This window comes from Microtus pennsylvanicus, chromosome 21 (assembly GCF_037038515.1).
Source record: "Microtus pennsylvanicus isolate mMicPen1 chromosome 21, mMicPen1.hap1, whole genome shotgun sequence".
NCBI classification, from domain to species: domain Eukaryota; kingdom Metazoa; phylum Chordata; class Mammalia; order Rodentia; family Cricetidae; genus Microtus; species Microtus pennsylvanicus.
The window spans coordinates 5695647-5715433 of record NC_134599.1 but is presented as its reverse complement, the minus strand read 5'-3'; the positions used below and the strand labels follow the sequence as shown (position 1 = coordinate 5715433).

Genomic DNA, 19787 nt, shown 5'->3' with positions numbered 1-19787 from the left:
GTAAAATAACAAGATGCATCAAAAATTCATAACTCATAAGGAATCAACTATGTATCTAAAATGCCTATAGTACATGTGAGTCAGTACATAAATATACATATATAATCTAAATCAGAATTTCTACCTGTGCTGACAATTCTGCCCCAAAGATTCATAGAGCATCTAACAAGAACCCCAACACCAGACACTTCAAAGTCCCCTTCTAAGTTGTTAGTCAGAGATGCCCCCTGGAGGTATAGATCAGTCCTTATTACTAAAGACACCTTGTACTTCAGACACGGGCCCAGAGGCCCCAAGCTAGATCTAACCTGAAAGCCTCCTCCCTGAGTATCAGAAGTCACCTTGAAAGTTTCCAAGAAGGGAAATAACAATCCTTCCCAGCTATGATGCCTATGAACCATGAAATGACCAAGATGGCGCCATAACCCTAAGAGTGCAGTAGCAGCATGCACTATTTGGCAGTAACCAACAGCTCTGTAATGGGATTTAAGACCAGCTCAACAGGAGGGAACCATGCCTGGTACTGGTTAGTGAAGTCATGAATCTCGGAGGAGAACTTAAAACCACCACTTTACTAAGTCAGCAAAATTTGTCAGTAGAGTCCTTTATGTGGGTTCTAGAGATTGAACTCAGGTTACCAGGTTTGTGGCAAGTACCTTTACCCACTAAGCCATCTGGCTGGTCTTGTGGTCACCTTGGGTTGAAGGTGTACATATATATGCAGAGTCACCAAGGAAAAATTCTGAAAACATATACCTATGTCAGCATCCTCATTTTACAGGAGCTACACAGGAACAAATGCATACTTTGGGAAAGTGGTCACCATGACTCTTAACATGAGCGCCATTGCCAGCATAGGATCTGATGAGGGTATGGATACCAACTGCGCAAACGCTTTCCTGATTTTTTGCTATGTAGCCCTGGTTGTCCTTAAACTCATGGACATAATGCCTTCCAAGTCTGGGATTACAAGTGTGCTTGGCTTGAATAAATATCTTTTTTTTCAAGACAGGCTCTCAGGCCTAGTGCTGGTGGTTCACACCTTTAATCCCAGCACTCAGGAAGAGGAGGCAGGTGGTGGATCTCTTTTGGTTCAATGTCAGCCTAATCTATAGAGCAAGTTCCAGGACAGCCAGAGGTACACAGAGAAACCCTGCTGCAAAAAAAATAAAAACAAATAAAGACAGAATTTCATGTTAGTCTTACCTCAAACTTGCTATGTAGTTGAAGGTGACCTTGAATGTCTAATTGTTCTGCCTACCCCCCAAATCCTGGGATTAGTCATTTACTGTCACATCAGATTTTGTGTAATGCTGGGGGTTGGAGCCCAGCGCTTCATGCTGCTCAGGCAAGTACTCTAGCAACTCAACTACATCCTTAGCCCCAACTGTTTAACAGAAACTCATGTGAGACACTGTTTTATTAGAGTTTGCAAAACACTTTCACATGAATCATCTCACTAGTTCCTATGAGTTAAGCAGGGTTGACATCATCTTGTTCTTTCTCACACCAACCCCAAACTTTAAAAACAGATGCTGACAGAAGGTTAAAAAAGGGGGGGGGGGAGGTTAAAATATGGTTATTATTTGTGATGAATACAAGGCAGAATAAGTAAAACTGGCTCAAGAAGTAAAACAATATATTCAAGTGTGTCTCATATGAATGACTGAATCACATAAATGAGGAATTTTAGTAGCTGTCATCAGTTATTAAACTAAAAGAGAAAAAGTGGTGCTTAGGGAGGCCAGCGAACTGATTCCCTCAAGACCCTTGAAATAGAACATTCACCTTCTGGACGACTTACAGAAAAAGCCAAGGTGGAGACAAACTACAGAAAATTTAAATAATTGGCAATGAAGAAAAAAAAAATCCTAGATTTGTTTGAAAACTGGTGGGTAGGGCTGGAGAGATGGCTCAGTGGTTAAGAGCATTGCCTGCTCTTCCAAAGGTCCTGAGTTCAATTCCCAGCAACCACATGGTGGCTCACAACCATCTGTAATGAGGTATGGTGCCCTCTTCTGGCCTGCAGACATACACGCAGACAGAATATTGTATACATAATAAATAAATAAAATGTAAAAAAAAAAAGATTTAAAAAAAATAGTTTAAAAAAAAAGAAAAAGAAAACTGGTGGGTAAGCTGGGATGTGAGTGGGTAGGGAAGTGAGCCCCTCCTCCGAAAAAAAAATTTTTTTAAAGGAAAAGGCGGCGGCGGGGGGGGGGGGGGGGGTTGGCAAGGTAACTCAGTATGTAAAAGTGCTTGCCACCATGCCTGACCACCTGAGTTCCATCCCTGTTACTCACATGGTGGAGAACCAACTCTTTCATACTGTCCACATGTGTGTTGTGGCAAATACATGCAGGTTAAAAAAAGAAGACAGTATTCAAACAGAAGCTTTGATGAATTAAAGAACATAAAATTTAAGTTTGCCTAAAATAGACATGTGACAGCTAAACGATTATATTTACAAAGAAATTTCTTTAAACGTTAAAATTTTGTGTCTAGTTTATTCCAACAACACTTCTCAAACCTTGCTCAGTACTGCTCAGGAGCCATACATGGACAGCAGTTATCTGAAACACAGCAGGTAGCTCTGACATATGTACATAAGAATTTGAAGGTTAAATATGAAAAAATATTTTTAAATCATATGTTGAGATCATGTATTGTGCTTCACTGGTTTCCTTTTAAAATGACTACTAGAAAATCTAATATCTGTGCTGACAATTTATTGCTCTTGAGCAATGATGCTCTGTATATAGATAGGCCTCAGGGAACAGGAATATCCTATTTGTATAAATTTGGCTAAATTAAAATAAATTAAGCCCCAGAAGATAGGCAGATAGGCAGATTCTTAACACCCTTGCATGGCTAACTCAGCAGTATATCCACTTGGGCTTTGCATCTTCACTTGTCCCTGGCACGTCAAAGAAACAACCAACCCTAAAGTGAGAAGGGATGGTGAATAAAACCTTTGGTTGACATTAAGGAACAGAGGGTAGAAAACAGTTCCCAGCAAGGCCACTTGCACTTGAGGGGTCACTGCTAGGGTCTCTATAGCCAGAAGTCAGGCAGATGCAAAAATGAATCTTATGCAGCCTCTTGCCATGGTCCTGTTATAGGGTTTCTCCTTATAGTCAGAGGCAACACTGTCAGCTCACACTAGCAGTATACAGGTGACAGCAACAGTTCCCACCAGACGCCAATCTGCTCTGTTCCCCTCCGACACCTTGAACTGGCTCACAACTCAGTCTTTCCAATTCTACTCTTGTGTTCCCCACCTTCTTCCCACAGTACAGGAGATTTTTCTGGAGCTGTAAAATGAATTATGGACCAGGGGACAAATCTGACTCACAATCTGTTTAGTATTTGAGTTAAAAGTAGGTGTGCATGTTTTTCTATGTTTCAGTGGCTGTGGGAAGGGATGAGGGACAGAGAGATAGACAGGGATGGGACAGGACAACTAGTATTTAGTATCAGAAATTCAAATAAAATTCCCAATTTCAAACTCATGATATAGTTTCATTGGGACACAATTACAGCCATCTGTCAATGCACTGCCTTCGTCTGCTTTTGCACTACAAGGGCAAAGGAGAATAGCTGCAACAGGAGGCATCTAGCCTGCAAAGCTTAGATAATTCACTACACCTGGCCTGCTGCAGAAGTCATGGAGATCATTATATTTATTGCTTAAAATCCTTCATTGATCTCCTACTGTTTCTAGGGAAAGTCTATAACTTAGCATATAGCTCAGCTCCACCTTCCTCCCCACTCACATTTTGCTCATCTATATCCTTGTCCTCTAGTAGAACCATACTGTCCTTTCTTAGGAGACACTCTTCCACCTCTGTGGCCATATTAGCTCTCCCTCTGACTGTCTCTCTTGAGGATTTCACTAGACTAGCAATTACACACCAGTTATATGCTTGGTACAGGGACAGAGAATACATTCAGACATTTAACCAACATCTGTTTGAGTAAGTAACACGAGGCACTTTAAATCCACAGATTGCCCCTGCAATCAACAGTGCAGTGTGTCCAGCTGTGGAGTGACTTGATGGACAGTTGATAAAGCCTGGACTCTTCCCCAAGAAGCATGCCCACCATTTCAGGGACAGCTCCCAGAGAAGAGCCTCTACTATAGTGTTGGCGACATTCAACTGACACTGAAGACTGAGGGAAAAATTCTACCCATGAATCAGTTTGGCTGAATTGGTTCACAGAGAAAACACATCCTGCTAAGATTCCTGGAAAATCTGTTTCTCAACCTATATGGCTTAAGTGATTTTTTTTTCCAGAAGTTTTCCTGTAATGTAAATTTTAGACTATGCTGCAGATGAATTTTGTGAGCCTTTTCTCTCTGGGAGCAATTTTTTTTTGGTATTGCAAAAGCACAGCATTTATTCACATACAGACAAAAAGGCACAAATTCTACTAAATAGTTCTCTGAGAGCATTCTTAATGATGATTTGATTCAAATCTTTGCCCACCACACAAACAGCAGCATTAGGCATTCCTATTCATATCCAGGATCATAAGGACCAGAGTATTTTCTAAATCACACATAAGCTTCTCAACAGAGGGACTGGAAAGTGCAGATTATTTTCCTACTCCCACTCATGCCATGAAGATTAATATCATGGTGAACTTTTGGAGAGAGAGAGAGAGAGAGAGAGAGAAGGTGTGTGCACGCGTGTGCGTGTATTGTGTGCAATTTTTGACAGGCTCTCATTGTATAGCTCTGCCTCAAGAGTCATTGCGTAAGCCGGGTGGTGGTGGCGCACGCCTTTAATCCCAGCACTTGGGAGGCAGAGGCAGGCGGATCTCTGGGAGCTCGAGGCCAGCCTGGTCTACAAGAGCTAGTTCCGGGGCAGGCACCAAAAGCTACAGAGAAACCCTGTCTTAACCCCCCCCCCCCCCAAAAAAAAGAGTCACTGCGTAGACCAGGCTGGCCTCCAATTTACAAGATCCACCTGCCCACCTGCCTCTGTCTCTAGAATCCAGGATTAAAAGTGTGCACCACCACACCTGGCACTGCTGGGTATATCTTAATTCAGTCACTTATAAAACCCATGACCAACAAACTGAACCTCTAAGTTTAATCTCTTTACAGTAGGTTTCATATGTGATTTAGATCTTAAAACCAACCAGGGTACTGGAGAGATGGCTTAGGGGTTCAGAGCACTAACTATTCTTACAGAGGTTCTTAGATCAATTCCCAGCAACCACATTTTGGCTCACAACCATCTACAATAGGCTCTGATGCTCTCTTCTGACATGCAAGCATGCATGCAGAACACTCACACATAAAATACAATAAATAAAATTTAAAAAACAGCCAAATAGGGCTAACAAGACAGGGCAAAGGTGCCTACACCTAATCCAAGTTCCATCACTGGGGCCCACATGATGGAAGGAAAGAAACTGATTTCCTTAGGTTGTCCTCTGACCTCTCCAAGCACACCATGGTGCCTGCAGGTACACATGTACACACATATGCGCAGCACACACACACATAGACGCACACTCCTGCTAAATATCAGCTAGATAAATTTGAATAAAAGACATAAATCTTAGAACAGCACTTACCTTATAAAACTATACCAACGGTAAGAGCCAATTATTTGCATCCTGTTTACAAATGATTTATTATGCCATCATGTAGCTAACATTCAATTCTTTGGAAAAAAAACCCCTAGTTTAAAAATATTGCTAAAATATTAATTTATGTTTCAAAATCCACCAGTAGCCTTTCTGCAGACAAGTACAACAAAGAGAAATGACAGTCTGGGCTCAATGATATTACAGTTAAGAAACAAAGCCATCAAGACACAGTTCATTTCATCAAGAGTCCATTACTCTGCTCTAACTAACTATCTACAGGAAAATACAGGAAAAAAAAGCTTTCTAGTCTGACCTAATACCAATTTAGATGCAAAACTCCCAGTCAGGTATGTATAGTGATGCACCCAGCACTCAGGAAGGACAGGCACGAAGATCTCTGTGAGTTCTAGGCCAGACTTGTAGTGAGTTCCAGGACAACCAGGACTATGTAGAGAAACCCTATCTCTAAAATAAAAAATAAAGAAAATTCCCATGTCCTATAGTTAACTTCAGAAGCCAAAGAATTTAGAAATTTTGAAATGTACTAACAATATTCAAAGCCCTTTCTGTTTTGAGATATCAATGAAGCAATTCATGTGACATAAAAGTCCCAGCAGTTTGCTACAGTTAGTTTGATTAAGAAATCCTGAGAGAGCCAGCAGTGATGGTCATGTCCCAGCACTTGGGAGGCAGAGGTAGGCATATCTCTGTGAGTTCAAGGCCAGCCTGGTCTATAGAGTGAGTTCCGGGATAGCCAGGGATACACAGAGAAATCCTGTCTCGAAAGAAATAAAGAAATCCTATCCTAAGAGCACTTTAGCAAGTGTTAAAGTTAATGTGATACTTCACATTACTTCCCATTCCCACAAGCATGACCAAATTCGGTTTTCAATTAGTGAACTAGGTAACAATCCACTTACAGGCCACATTAGAAGTCAACAACAGTTCATTATTTTGGACCTTCAATTAAGAAAAACACTGCACACTAATGACTTCCTCTACTACGACAGGTAGAGACAGCTGGTTTTCATTTGTGATACAGCTGCTATTTTTATTTACGTAGCTCCCTCAACTTTCAGTGAGGCCTGTATTTATAAAACCACATTTTCATATACTGATTGCATGCTGCCACTGGTAATTCTATTTAATCTTCGGAAACTTCAGCATTACCAAGTACAAAGACAACAGCACATCCAAAAGTGCATCACACTTAGAGGCCAAGGAAGGTGTATACATACAGATTTCCTTTCACAACTCTCAGCATGAATGACTTTCCAAGGTTCCTTTGAGGCCCTGCAGCTTGTGCTCGCCTCTCTAACTTCTTTTCTAACTCTCACCTCATTATGCCTTTACCACCTCCAGCTTCCTTCCGTTCAACCATGCCAAGATCTTTCTTGCCTCACTAAATCCTCCTTGGCTCTTACAAGAAATACTAGGGAACCTCTCCTAGGCAGCTCTAAGACATATCCTTGCCAATCGTATGTACAATACACCCACTTTTGATTTAATTTTATACAACAGAAAGTAGCAAAATCCTAGCATACTACAGTCCCATGACATCAAAAGTGTGGTCTCTGAATTTCTGGAACCATCTCCAGGATTCATAAGGTGGAAACATCACCAAGTCAGCCACTGCATTATGTTCACATTTGTACAAAAGATGCAAACGCAATGGTAATGCCTATGTGGGTATTCCTTACAGCAGGTACAAACCAAGTGGTGAATCACTTTATTCTCTATCACCATTCTCACAAAGGGAAAAGGGGCCACTTTCACTTACCACTGTCTTTTGAAAACACAGGAAGAGTGATTAAGTTTATTGAGTCTTGACCCTTGAACATCATTTTAGTGTTCTCCAAGAGGGCCAACAAGATGGCTCAACAGGTAAAGGTGCTTGCTGTGCAAGTCTGGAGGACCATGAGAAAGTGAAAGGAGACAAGAGACTCCTGAAGGTTGTCCTTTGACTCAACACATGAGCCATAGCAGGTGCAATGCCACACACAGTAGCAGTAATAATAATAATTCTGCATGATGAAACAGAATATCTGAGTAAGCACTTCTGTTACACACAGAAATATGACTGTCTCCAAGAACAGAGTGACCGAGAAACATCTGCACCAGCCACTTTATCACACCTTTTTTTAAAATTTATTTTTTCAAACAATCTTTTCTCACTTTACACGCCAATCCTAGCTCCCTCTTGCTCTCCCGCCCCACCTATCAGATCTTTTTTACTTGGAAGAATGAACAACAATCATTAGTTCAAATTCAAGGGGCTTTTTATTGTTATTGTTTTTTTTTTTAAGACATTAAGGAAACAAGAACTCAGCTGGGCACAACAGTATTTCATGTAATTTTAGTACTTGGAAGAGGAGGCAGGGAAGTTTACTGAAAGTTGTAGGCTAGCCAGAGCTAAGACCCTATTTCCCTACTGTCTTCCCACCCTTCTGGGAAGGGAAAGGTCACCAAGTCAAATAAAAATTGGTACTGCAACGTCAAAATTCCAACTGTTAAGGAAGAAATCAGAATTTTGAAAAGCCTTTTTTAACCCCCTTTCAGTGTTACTGGGATTTAACAAGGGCCTAGAACATGCAAGGCAGATAGATGCTCTACCAATTTTCCTGGCCTGTCTTCATTCTGCAGTTACAGGGGCCAGCCTTACACTTGTGATCCTTCCTCCTCCATTCCCAATTAGCTGGGATTATGGGCTTGTACCATCAGTCCCAGCCTGAAAAAGTGAAAAATTTTTTTATGTTATTTGGGTGGTTTTGCCTGCATGAATACTTGTATATTACATGTGTATACTGCCCAAGGAGGCCATAAGAAGGCATTGAATTCTCTTGGGACTAGTTATAGCCTGTTGCGAGAGCTGCACGTGGGTGCTGGGACCTTGAACCTATGTCAGTGTTCTAAAGCACTAAGCCGTCTCTCCAGACCCTGGAAAAGCTTTTAACAGCACCTTAATATTAACGACTTCTCTGTAGTTGGTAAAGTATTAGCAAATGTAATTTTAAAGAATCTGCATATTGAATGAACAAACATGGAAGTTCTGTCTAACAGCAGCCCAAGTTCCACAGCACAGCCACTGAGAGCGTAAAGTAGAACAATGTGGTTTAATGCAAAGGGAACAAGGCAATTCAATAATAAGACAGCAGACTGCACACAGCACCAGTTTAAGGCTAACTACTGACAGGTGCCAGTGACATGGATCAGAGCATAAAGAGAAAACCAGCTTCTCTAAGCTGTCCTCTAGCCTCCAAATGTATCCCATGTGCATGGTCTCAAATAAATAGACTAGTAAGACACTGTTGGCTACTACTTACAGAGTTTTAGTGCATACCAAAGATAAACGACCATCTCAAAGAGCTATTAAAAACTCAACCCTTCCAACTATTCATCTGTTAAAGGCTGATTTTTCACCTCATACTGGAATGAAATCAGGAGCAGATGCAAACTTTTTTTTTTTAAATCAATTTTTAAAAGATTCTTTCATGGGGGCTGGAGAGGTGGCTCAATGGTAGAGAGCACTTGCTGCTCTTGCAGAGGACCCAGGTTTGATTCTCAGCACCCACACAGTAGCTCATAATCACCTGCAAACTCCAGTCCCAGAGGAATACCCTCTTATCTTAAAAACACCTACATGCATGCATGCAAAACACTCATACACAAAATAAATCAATCTTAAAAAAACAAAAAGATTCTTGCCCATCGATGGTGGCACATCTTTTATCCCAGCGCTCAGGGGGCAGAGATAAGGCCAGCCTGGTCTACAGAGTGAGTTCCTGGATTCTGCTCCTTAGCTACTGAGAAACCCTGTCTTGAAAACCAAAACAAAACAAAAATTCTTTCAAATCTGAAAAGTACCCTATGGAAATCTAGTTGATTTATGAGTAGGAACTGGCAAATTAGTCCTACACACAAGGGGCTAAAAATAGGCAAAACAATCTTGAAAAAAACCAAAAACCACAAAGATTCCTATGTCCCTATTGACGATGACAGCATTATGTAAGGGAGACTGTGGGTTGATGTAAGGACAAACAGATCAGCAAAGTTCCTCAGAAGGGAAGATCTCAGAACAGGCCTGAAGTCCATGCACATTTCATTTTCCACGAAGGGTCTTCTAACAGCTGGAACAAGTTATACCCTTCCCTCACAGCACACATACTAACCTAACCTCAAGCAGGTCATAAGCCTCAATGTAGGAGCTGAATCGAAAATGTTCAGAAGAGGCAGCAATAAAGCCACACTGTTTGCTGTGAGTTTCCTGGATATGACACCAAAAGCAAAAGTGTAAAAGGAAACAGTTAAGCTGGAAACACAATTTCACTGTCATAGATGGAAGAAATGGTTTATAAATCATATATACTCTGGGCAGCTAAAGCCAAGCAGACAAAGAGAAGGTAAGGATGGAAGCAAATACCAAGCCTCATACACTGCTGCTAGGAATGTAAAGTGAGAGGTTGAGAAAAAGTTTGACAGTTCCTCAAAATGTCAAACAGGGACACCTCAGGTCTCAGCAATTTCATTCCTAGGGAAATGAAAACAGGAATATTTTACTGGAATGTTTATAACACCATTATTTGAAGCAGCCAAGAAATAGAAACAATTCATATCTCTAACAAAAAAATGTGGTAAACTCACATTAATGGAATATTATTCAGCCACACACAGGAACAAGGTATCGACATATAATGCAATATGGATGAAGCTTAGAAATAGGCTAAATGAAAGATGTCAGTCACAAAGTACCATATGTATACTATGCCTTTTACATGAGATGTCCAGAGTAAGTAAATAAATAAAAACAGAAGGCAAATTAGTAGTTGCCAGGGGCTGAGTGGTGAGAACTGCTATGAGCACAGGACTTTTTGATACTTAATGGACATCAAAACTGGATCCCCAGAACTCATGTGGTGGAAGGAAAGAACAACTCCCACAAGCTGTCCTCTGACCTCCACATGCGGATGCAGCATGCTTGCCCAGCAAATTAATAAAATAGCAAGTGCTCACTTTGGTAGCACACGAACTGAAATTGGAACCACACAATCACATTCCAGTTTTTGCTGAAGGCAAACTTAAAAGTCTGTAGCATGTCATGTAACAATGCCAAGCAGTCTAGTCAAGAGAACATTATAAAAAGCATGGATTCTAGATGAACCTATTTCTATGTTTTATTATCAATCAATACAACTGCTTAGAATCTCTCTCACAACACACACACACACTAGAAATACTGAAATTTCTATATTCTGGCACCAAACACGTAAGTTCTAAGAAGTCTGAATAGTGGGCAATACCAGGAAAGAGTGGCTAGCGAGTGCAATCATGCTGGCAAAAGGCCAACCCGACTCCGCTGCATAGAATCCAGAAGCTATAAAATATTCCTTTCATATGAAAGAAAAGTCAAATGCAACACTGAAAGTAAGGCAGCCTCTCCAAAGTATCTTTTACTTTAATCACTGCACTTGAAAACTACTGAGAACAGTAAGATACGGAAATACGTCACACAGGGCACTGAGAATAGGTCTACAGCTCTGGTCCCTCCGCAGGCTAACACTGCATTAACAAACAAAGCTTGTGAAGAAAAGGCTAAGGGCACACCTATCCTAGCTCTGGTGGGCTTTCACAGGAAGACCAGTCTGGGTTACAGAGTCCAGGACCTAAAATCAGAATGTACCTAAAAATCAGAATGGCTTTCTATTGGACATAAATTCTTTAGCAAAGGAGGCAAAACACTAAATTTACTTAAACCTATTGTTATTTCAAACATCTCAGGAGGAGATAAAATCCAGACCTTTAGAACATCCTCTTGGGTTGAAAACAGGTAGCCCAGCTACTTGTGACTTATGCCTTGCTCATTCAAGATTGTTATCTTCAAGGAGTTAGCACTCTGTATATTTATCTGATTAGAGGGTGCTCAATCAAGGGCCAGGTTCTATTACAATCCCATTCTCCAAATTTGGAGGGAATTCAGAAAACAAGCAACAGTATGGTGATCCAGGCAACCAACAACGTTAGATCAGGAGTTCCATACTGATGTTTAGTAAATGCTCTCAAGACACGGAAACCCACAATGCTGTACGTGTTAATCTAAGGCTGCAATTGTTAAGCAGTCACCGACTCTTCCCCACCCCATTAAGTTCTGTTCCGTGTTACCTTTCCACTCTGGGCAACCCCTCTCACATTGTCTCTAATCTTCCATTCCCTCTCTAAGGATTTTCTCCAGCTCTTAAGGGACGGTGAAAGGATGAGTAAGCAGGCCGAGACATATCTTGGTCAAAGAGCACAGACCCTGGCACCAGCAGCGGCAAGCAGAATGGAAAGCCTCACAGGGAGTCCATCCAATGGGGAAGGCTTTCCTACAGTAGTTACGGGCCACCTCGTTCCTTAATCAGACTTCAATCTACCCCACCTCCCACTTGCTTCTTCACTCCTCGGCGGTCCCTCTGACAAGTGCGTTTTCTGGAGACAGTAACAGCACTTAAAGATGAACGTGATATTCCCAGGTTCCGGCCGGTCAAAGACAATAAAGCCTCACCCTGCAGCACGGTTAAGTTCAAACGTCCAGTTTCACAAGATGGACTGAATATGAATACTACTAGTCTCGACCCCAGATCACTCCCCACCCCACCCAAGCCAAGCCCACCTCTATTCGGCAATAAAGGTGACCGCTAGGAGCAACTTCAAATGTGTGTCAGTCGCTCGGTGGTGGTGTTGGGGAAACAAAAGGACTTCTGAATTACTTTAACAGCCTGGTTCCGAGTGCCTGGCCTTGTTTCTCCCCAAAGAAAAATAGGACACCGAGAATTCGGAGATGTCTTCCTCGTCTTTCCTGCTCTGGCCGAAAACAACTACCTAGCGGGCTTCTCAGGGGCTCAGTACAGGTTTCTTCAAGGCGGAAACTTGCCCTCGGTGGTTAAACATCTTGGAAGTTTCCCTGCTTTCTTTAAAAGGTTTAACTTCTCTACAGACGGAAAAGACGCAAGGAGTGGTTTCCTTTGTTGAAATGCCGGGGATGAGTTGAACTGGTGGGAAAAGAGTGTGCTCAGAGAAGGCGGGAGAGATGCGGGGACCCGACTAGGCTGTCCCCGGCCGCCTCGAGGCCTGCGGTCCCCGCCACCTGTCCGCCGCGCCCGGGGACAGGGGAAGGCGCCGCCACCTCCACTCAAAATGGAGGTTATGAAACGCGCGCCGCCCGCCCGCCGGCCCGCCACATGGCCGGGCCGCGTCCTGGGGCTCAGACCCCGGCACAGCCGGGGCAGCCACTCACCCACAGACCGGTAGCCCAGGATGGCGATCTTCCGGGACTTGGACTGCGGCATCTTGGCGGCCTGCTCAGCCCCGGCCCAACCACATCAACCGCGGCGGCGGCGGCTCCTCCGGCTCAGACTATCGGCGGCGGGTGCGCCGGGAGAACGCGGCATACAGAGCGCGGCGGCGGGCGCGGCTGCCTGTCGCTGGCTCGTCTCTAGCTCGCTCAACCGCCCGGAACCGACGGCGCGGGCCCTCCCCCCACAACACACCCACGTGACCGCGCGCGGCCGCGTCAGCGCCGCCTCCCGCCGCCGCCTCCCGGCCCGGAACGCGCGGACAGGGGGTGCGCGTCGGGGGAACGTTTTACTTTAAAGGGAGAAAGTGGAGACGCCCCAAGGCCCCCGGAAAAGTCACGACCGAAACTCGCTGCGTCATGACCCTCCCACCTACTTCCGCCGCTTTTTAATTACGACAGTCTTGCCCGCGTTCTGACTGGATGGCTCCCAGACAGCCGCGCGATGACGCAATGGAAACTCCGTCTACCATTGGGGATTATGAGGGGGCGGAGCCATGGAGAGGCGCTTCTCAGCGGGGAGCTAAAAATAAAATTTGGCTGCGTTTGCGCCGCCGAGCGCCTGCGTGGTTCGAAAGCGTGGCCCTACCGGCGGGTGGGTGGGTGGGCCTGCGGGAAGGTCATCAATGATTGGCTAATTTGGGCCGTGGGGGCGGAACCAACGTCGAGGAGCGCGGTGATTGGTGAAGTGCTGAGCCGTTGGCCGACCTGCGTCTGCCGGCCCTTAAAAGGCGCGAGGCGCGTGGCCGTAGCCGGCTGCCTGTGCGTTGGCTGCCACCTCTCTTGAATCTTGTTTATTCTTTAAATTACCGTCCTGCCAGGTTAGCCTTAGTCTGGGCTTAATGTGGGTGGTGACTAATCTTTATTCGTGGCTGAGGGACTGTGGGAAGAATGGAATCTGCAGATTCCAAATGTCAGAAATCCCATTAAAAGCAGCACGAACTGTCCTGGTTCGGACCCAGGCGACCCGCGGGGCGCACCTCGCATGGAGAGGCGCACGCGTGGGAACCCTGCTGCCAGATCAACGTGTCTTTCACACGGAACATACAGAGGTTATTTCTGGAGAAACTTGAAAGTCAGCCATTGTCAAGAAGTCTAAGGGAAAGCAGGAGACTTTGCTTTCTGATGTGGGCGGGCCACGCCTGAAAAGGGAAGGTTGGCATATTTTCTACAAAAGGCGTACTGGCAGAGAGCCCCTTGCTTCCAGAGAACTAGAGGAGTTGGGACATCCTCATTCAGCAGGAAGGAAAGACAGTCCTTAGGCCTAGTTCATGGAAACCAAGTTGAAAGTTAGGCCTGGAAGAAGATACCAAGAGAGAACAGCACGCTTTGTCCTTCATGATAAACTTATTTTTAGGGTCTCATGTAGCCCACCTGGAATGCTTAGAGATCCACACGCCTCTGCCTCCCTAGTGCTTGGATTAAAGGTTGCCATACCACCTTGAGCTGATTTTCCTATCTTTATCCAAGTGCTAGGATACAGGCCACCAAACCATGTTTATTTGGTGCTAGGGATTGAACCTAGGATGTACATTAGGTAAGTACGCAGATGACTGGACTATGTCCGCATTCCCCCTAGCATAAGTATTTCAAAACAGATTCAGGTCAGTGGATGATATCAGATACCCTGATCCACCAGTATTCTTGCACCCATAACACTAAACTCCTTGGTGAATGTAACATCATTTAAGGTTACCTTTTAAAAAGTGCCCAGCAGGCAGATCTCTATGAGTTCGAGACCAGTTTGGCCTGCAAGAACTAGTTCCAGGACAGCTAGGATTGTTACACAGAGAAACCCTGTCTTGAAAAACAAAACAAAACAAAAAAGTATCTAGCAAGATGACTCAGTCAGTAAAAGGACATGCTGTATAAGCCTCACAACCTGACTTTGATTCATGGATCCCAAGTTGGAAAAAGAACAATGCCCAAGAGTTGTCCTTTGACTTCTATATCTGTTCTGTTGTATGCTCACATCTGCACACGCATACACACACACAATAGTAAATAGGACATTATACAAATGACATGCTATGCATAGTGACAGTCTATATGTGAGTTGTGTGTATTTATTTATACATATATGCTATTGTATTATGTTCTGAGAGCTGCTAAAATATATCTTCGAGTTCCCACAAAAAAGTTTAAAAATAGCCAGGCAGTGGTGGCACACGCTTTTAATCCCAGCACTTGGGAGGCAGAGGCAGGCAAATCTATGAGTTTGAGACCAGCCTGGTCTACAAGAGCTAGTTTCAGGACAGACTCCAAAACTACAGCGAAACCCTGTCTTGAAAAAGAGAGAGAGAGAGAGAGAGAGAGAGAGAGAGAGAGAGAGAGAGAGAGAGAGAGAAAAGAAAACGAAAAAAGTTTAAAAATACTGCTTTATCCTAGGAATTTTAGTAATCTGATCAAGAAGAAATTGAATTTTCTAGTGGCTGTCCTAAAGCTCTTAGATGTCAGATTCGAGAATTCAGATGGTTCTGTTATTCCACAGTGGATTGAATTCACTTACAAAGATGGCTCAGGGAGCTGGGCTGTGGTGGCACATGCCTTTAATTCCAACTTGGGAGGCAGGCAGAAACTGATGGATCTCTGTGAGTTCAAAGCCAGTCTGGTCTACAAAGCAAGTTCCAAGACAGCTAGGACTGTTACACAGCCTTGAAAAAAACAAATGAACAAAAGAAGATGTGTGATATTGTTTCTTTATGGGAAATCTTGACCTTAATTGAAGTAGACACCTAAGAGTTTAACATTTTTAGAAGAGAAAAAGTGGAAATGAATTAGATTCATCATAATCTTGTCAAAAGTCATTAGACTAACATTATGTCTCACAGAAGGTGTTTAAAATCTAACAACAGTGCAGATCTGGGGAAACATGCCAAGCCATTTATGTGGGCAACTTGTGAAAACCAGAGGGCCAGCTCTTACTCCTGTGGACAGATATAGGCTTCCTCAGCAGAGGAATGGTCCTGTCTTGAGGATGAGTGTCATCTTGAGAGAGGTAAGTGTTGTTCTTATTTGCTGGCTTTCTTGTCTTTTAACGAGGAATGCAAAGGCTTCTGGGAAAGGTGTCCTGCGCTTGATCCGTAGTCCAGGGGAATGCTGGGAGCTGTAGTTTCGCAAGAGGAACAACATCTCCTACTTCCAGTTTTCCTCAGTTGCCTATTGTTTTGTGTAGGCTTGAGCTTCTTCTGCTCGTCCGGGCATGTAATTGATGGCTTCTTCAGACAGCTGGTCTTCAGAGAGCATGTCCTGGGAAGACTCCAAGTTTGGATCGTCAGGAGGGCCCTGCTCCTCTTTTTTTTATTTTATTTTATTTTTTTAATTTATTTATTTATTAAAGATTTCTGTCTCTTCCCCGCCACCGCCTCCCATTTCCCTCCCCCTCCCCCCATCAAGTCCCCCTCCCTCATCAGTCCAACGAGCAATCAGGGTTTCCTGCCCTGTGGGAAGTCCAAGCAAACGTGCTCCTCTTGGATGTCCTAATCCGAGAGATGGAATGCAACAGTGATTGTCTGTCCAAAGCATCGATACTGTGGGGTGAGGATGACCTTGAGCCTGAAGAACTTGCATCACTTGGTGTTGTGGAAAGGAGACTTGTGTATTCAGTATGCTCCAGGTCTTCCGGAAAACATTTTTGTTTGGGATAACCCCGCACGGTTCTTCCGACACATCTCATTTGGTCAGAAATGTCACTTTTAATATCGGAGACGTCCCAGATGGCGAGGAAGGAGTGGATGCATGTGCTTTTCTCTCCCTCTTTCATGTAAGGTTTATAAGTGAAAGAGAAGTGGTGGGCCAGTGCTGCGATGAGCGTTTCAATACAAATGATGAAATCCTGTAGGCCTGTGGCCATAGCATCAGGACTTTGCCATCCCCATCTTAGATTGTGTGAAAATACTCCAGCTTTAGCCAGGCCAAAAATAATTACTCCTTGCCAGAATGAGAGAAAGACTACCAGTTTGATACAAAGAAATTTATAAACAGGTTGTATAGAGCTGAGCTCTTCTTTCAGCACTTGATAAAACAGCCAGACACAGTACAGGGCTAAGAATTCTGACAAGTTATTTAAATATAACCAAGTAAGTCCAAGCGTTGTGGGAACTAAAGGTCTCTTCACCGTAGACACCAACAATCTCACAGGTCAAAGCTGTCACAGTGGTGATTGATCTAACCACACTGTATTGAAGCACCCCCAGCTTGCAGCGAAATAAGAGTATTTCTCCCATAGCCCAGGGTGGACAGCAGCACAGAGGGGGGAAATGCTTTTGTTGATCCTTAGCTTCCAGGTGGAGCACCAAGTTGGGGATTTGAGTTGCTACGTACTTGTTAAGGAATAACATGAAGTTGTAAATGACACAAGCTTCGTAGCACTCCCTCAAGGTGTCCACGCAGATGGACCAATGGGGATACTTCAAAGCCGACCAACTACTCAAACTGTATATTGGGACCATCTTATAATGGGTTTTTGAAGTTCTGGTTTTGTAAAATGTATTAAGTGGTGCACAATCCCCCAGAGGGACACAGAGATTGTCGATATCATAAAGACACCCACGATAAAGGATGGATCGGTGTTTATTTCAACCTTTAGTTTTTGAGCATTCCAAACAAACAGGAAAACAGAGATGAGGATCAAAATTACATAAATAAGTACGAGCAGGCGTCGGATCCATGGCCTCCAGTTGTTCCCATTACAGGTCTTTTTCATAAACAAATTAGTTTTGAACAGCTCAATAAACGAACCAAGCCGAGATTTTGGTGGGTTCTCTTCGTTTTTTTTCTCCTCTGGCTCTCTACAGGGGAAAATTCAGCAGCCGCTGGCACCGCATCCTCGGATTGCGCTGTGGTTGTGGCTGCCGCAGCGGCAACAGTTCGGGATATTCACAGGTGCGGGCTGCATCCTCGCAGGCTAACCAGCATGCACCTGGTCGGCTGCGGTGCAGTCGCCACTCACCTGGGGGTCACCTAAAGTCTTGGCTGCACCAGGGCCCCCGAGGACAGCCGGGGTGACCTTGGGGGTCCCACCTGCAGCTGGGAGTCACGGCACCAATTGTTGTTCTTATTTTGCTGGCTTTCTTGTCTGTGGGGTTAAAGGGTAAAGACGTTACATGGGGAAAGGAGACACAGACACGCGGTGGTCCCACGTGGGTGCACTTTAATGGGGGAGGGGTAGCAGCAGGTAGGTACAGGTGTGCAGAAACAACAGGAGAGGCGGGGGGGGGAAGGGAGGGGGTCGTGGTGACCCTCGCCTTTTAACGAGGAATGCAAAGGCTTCTGGGAATGTGTCCTGCGCTTGTGCGCGCTGGTATCCATAGTCCAGGGGAATGCTGGGAGCTGTAGTTCCGCAAAGGAACAACAATAAGTCCTCTGACTCTTACTGGGAAGAGAATCTTCCCTCTCTGAGCAAAGGCTCCACCCAGTGTACCTCCCGAGACATGGAATTCACAGAGCTGCAAAAGTGAAGAAGGCCAGTTCCAAACCCTTGGAGGAAGCCATGTGCAACAGAGAACACTTAGCAAGGAGCTGAGAGGACAGGTCTAGGCTATGCAGCCACTGTGAACTCATTTCATTGTGGTTTGACTTTTGTTCCCTTCCAAAATGGCCTGTGGAAGCTCAATCTCTTTCAGAACATTCTCAGCTGAAATAGGGCTACTGCAGGCAAAATTCGTTAAGATGAAGTCATACTTCTTTTGGGACTTGGCTCCAAGATGACCAAAAAAAGGAGAGACAACGGTCATGCCAAAAAGGGCCAGGGCCATGTGCAACCAATTCGCTGCATTAACTGCACCCACAAGGAAAGAGGAGCTTTGACTAAGGAAGTAAGAGATGGGAAATAGGAGCGGAAACTAGAGGGGCTGGAAGAAAGGGTCACAAAGAGAAGGTAGAGAAAACAGACCCTCTCCAGCGCCTTCCAGCAGACTCAACCCTGTCTTCACCGGCTTGGGCCAAGTGAAAATGATTCTAGATTTCCATTTCCATCAGAAGAAGAGAATAAATTTGTGGTGTTTTTTTTTTCTTTCTTGTCTTCTCTTTTTTAGACAGCTTTCTCTATGTAACCCTGACTGTACTGGTACGTACCCAAGGACAAGGCCATTAAGAAGTTTGTCATTCGGAACACTGCCATCAGGGACATATCCGAAGCAAGTGTCTTTGACACTTATGTGCTCCCCAAACTCCATGTCAAGCTGCATTACTGTGTGAGCTGTGCTATTCATAGCAAGGTAGTCAGGAATCCATCTTGGGAAGCCCGGAAGGACCGAACACCCCCACAGTGATTTAGACCTGCTGGTGCTGTACCATAACCTCCACCAAAGCTCATGTAAAGAGGTGGCTTCATAAAGACAGAAGAAAACACCTTGGAAAAATAAAATGGGACTTATATTAAAAAAAAATGAAGTCAGACTATAGTGACTCCCAAGCCAGTATGGTAGTGACCTAGGAGGAGAGGAGACACAGGCATGAGATAAGATGGTCAGTGTGGCAGAAACTAAAGTGTTCCTGGGATTGTGTGAAGCTGGAAGAGGGGAGGAAATGTACTCCTCATGACCCTTCAGAGAGAAGGCCCAGGTTTCGGGCTTTGGCCCTGTAGAATCCTGAGAAGAAATTTCCATTGTTTTTTCCTAATATTTTTATTCAATTTTATTCCATGTGTGTTGGTGTGAGGGTGTCAGATTCCCTGGAACTGGAGTTCCAGACAGTTGTGAGGTGCCATGTAGGTGCTGGGAATTGAACCTGGGTCCTCTGGAAGAGCAGCCAGTACTCTTAACCGCTGAGTCATCTTTCCAGTCCCTCCATTGTTTTAAGCAACTTAATTGGCAATATTTTGTCACTACACCCTCAGGAAACTACTTCAACTCTC

At 44.2% G+C, this 19787-nt stretch overlaps 2 protein-coding genes across 2 annotated transcripts in view; one reads left to right on the top strand and one right to left on the bottom strand.

Annotated features, from left to right (window-relative positions):
- Positions 1-13097, bottom strand: part of Rheb (Ras homolog, mTORC1 binding) — a 41537-nt gene extending 28440 nt beyond the window's left edge. Inside the window, exon 1 of the mRNA XM_075955148.1 lies at positions 12875-13097. Coding sequence (XP_075811263.1) covers positions 12875-12926 — 52 coding nt within the window. The 5' untranslated portion in view covers positions 12927-13097. The remainder of the gene's footprint in view (positions 1-12874) is intronic.
- Positions 13098-18636: 5539 nt separating this feature from the next.
- Positions 18637-19301, top strand: LOC142839341 (small ribosomal subunit protein eS26-like). Its single transcript, XM_075955405.1, has 2 exons — positions 18637-18718; positions 18998-19301. Exons 1-2 carry the CDS (start codon positions 18637-18639, stop codon positions 19201-19203), a joined length of 288 nt encoding a protein of 95 aa, XP_075811520.1. The 3' UTR covers positions 19204-19301.
- The last annotated feature ends 486 nt before the right edge of the window (positions 19302-19787 follow it).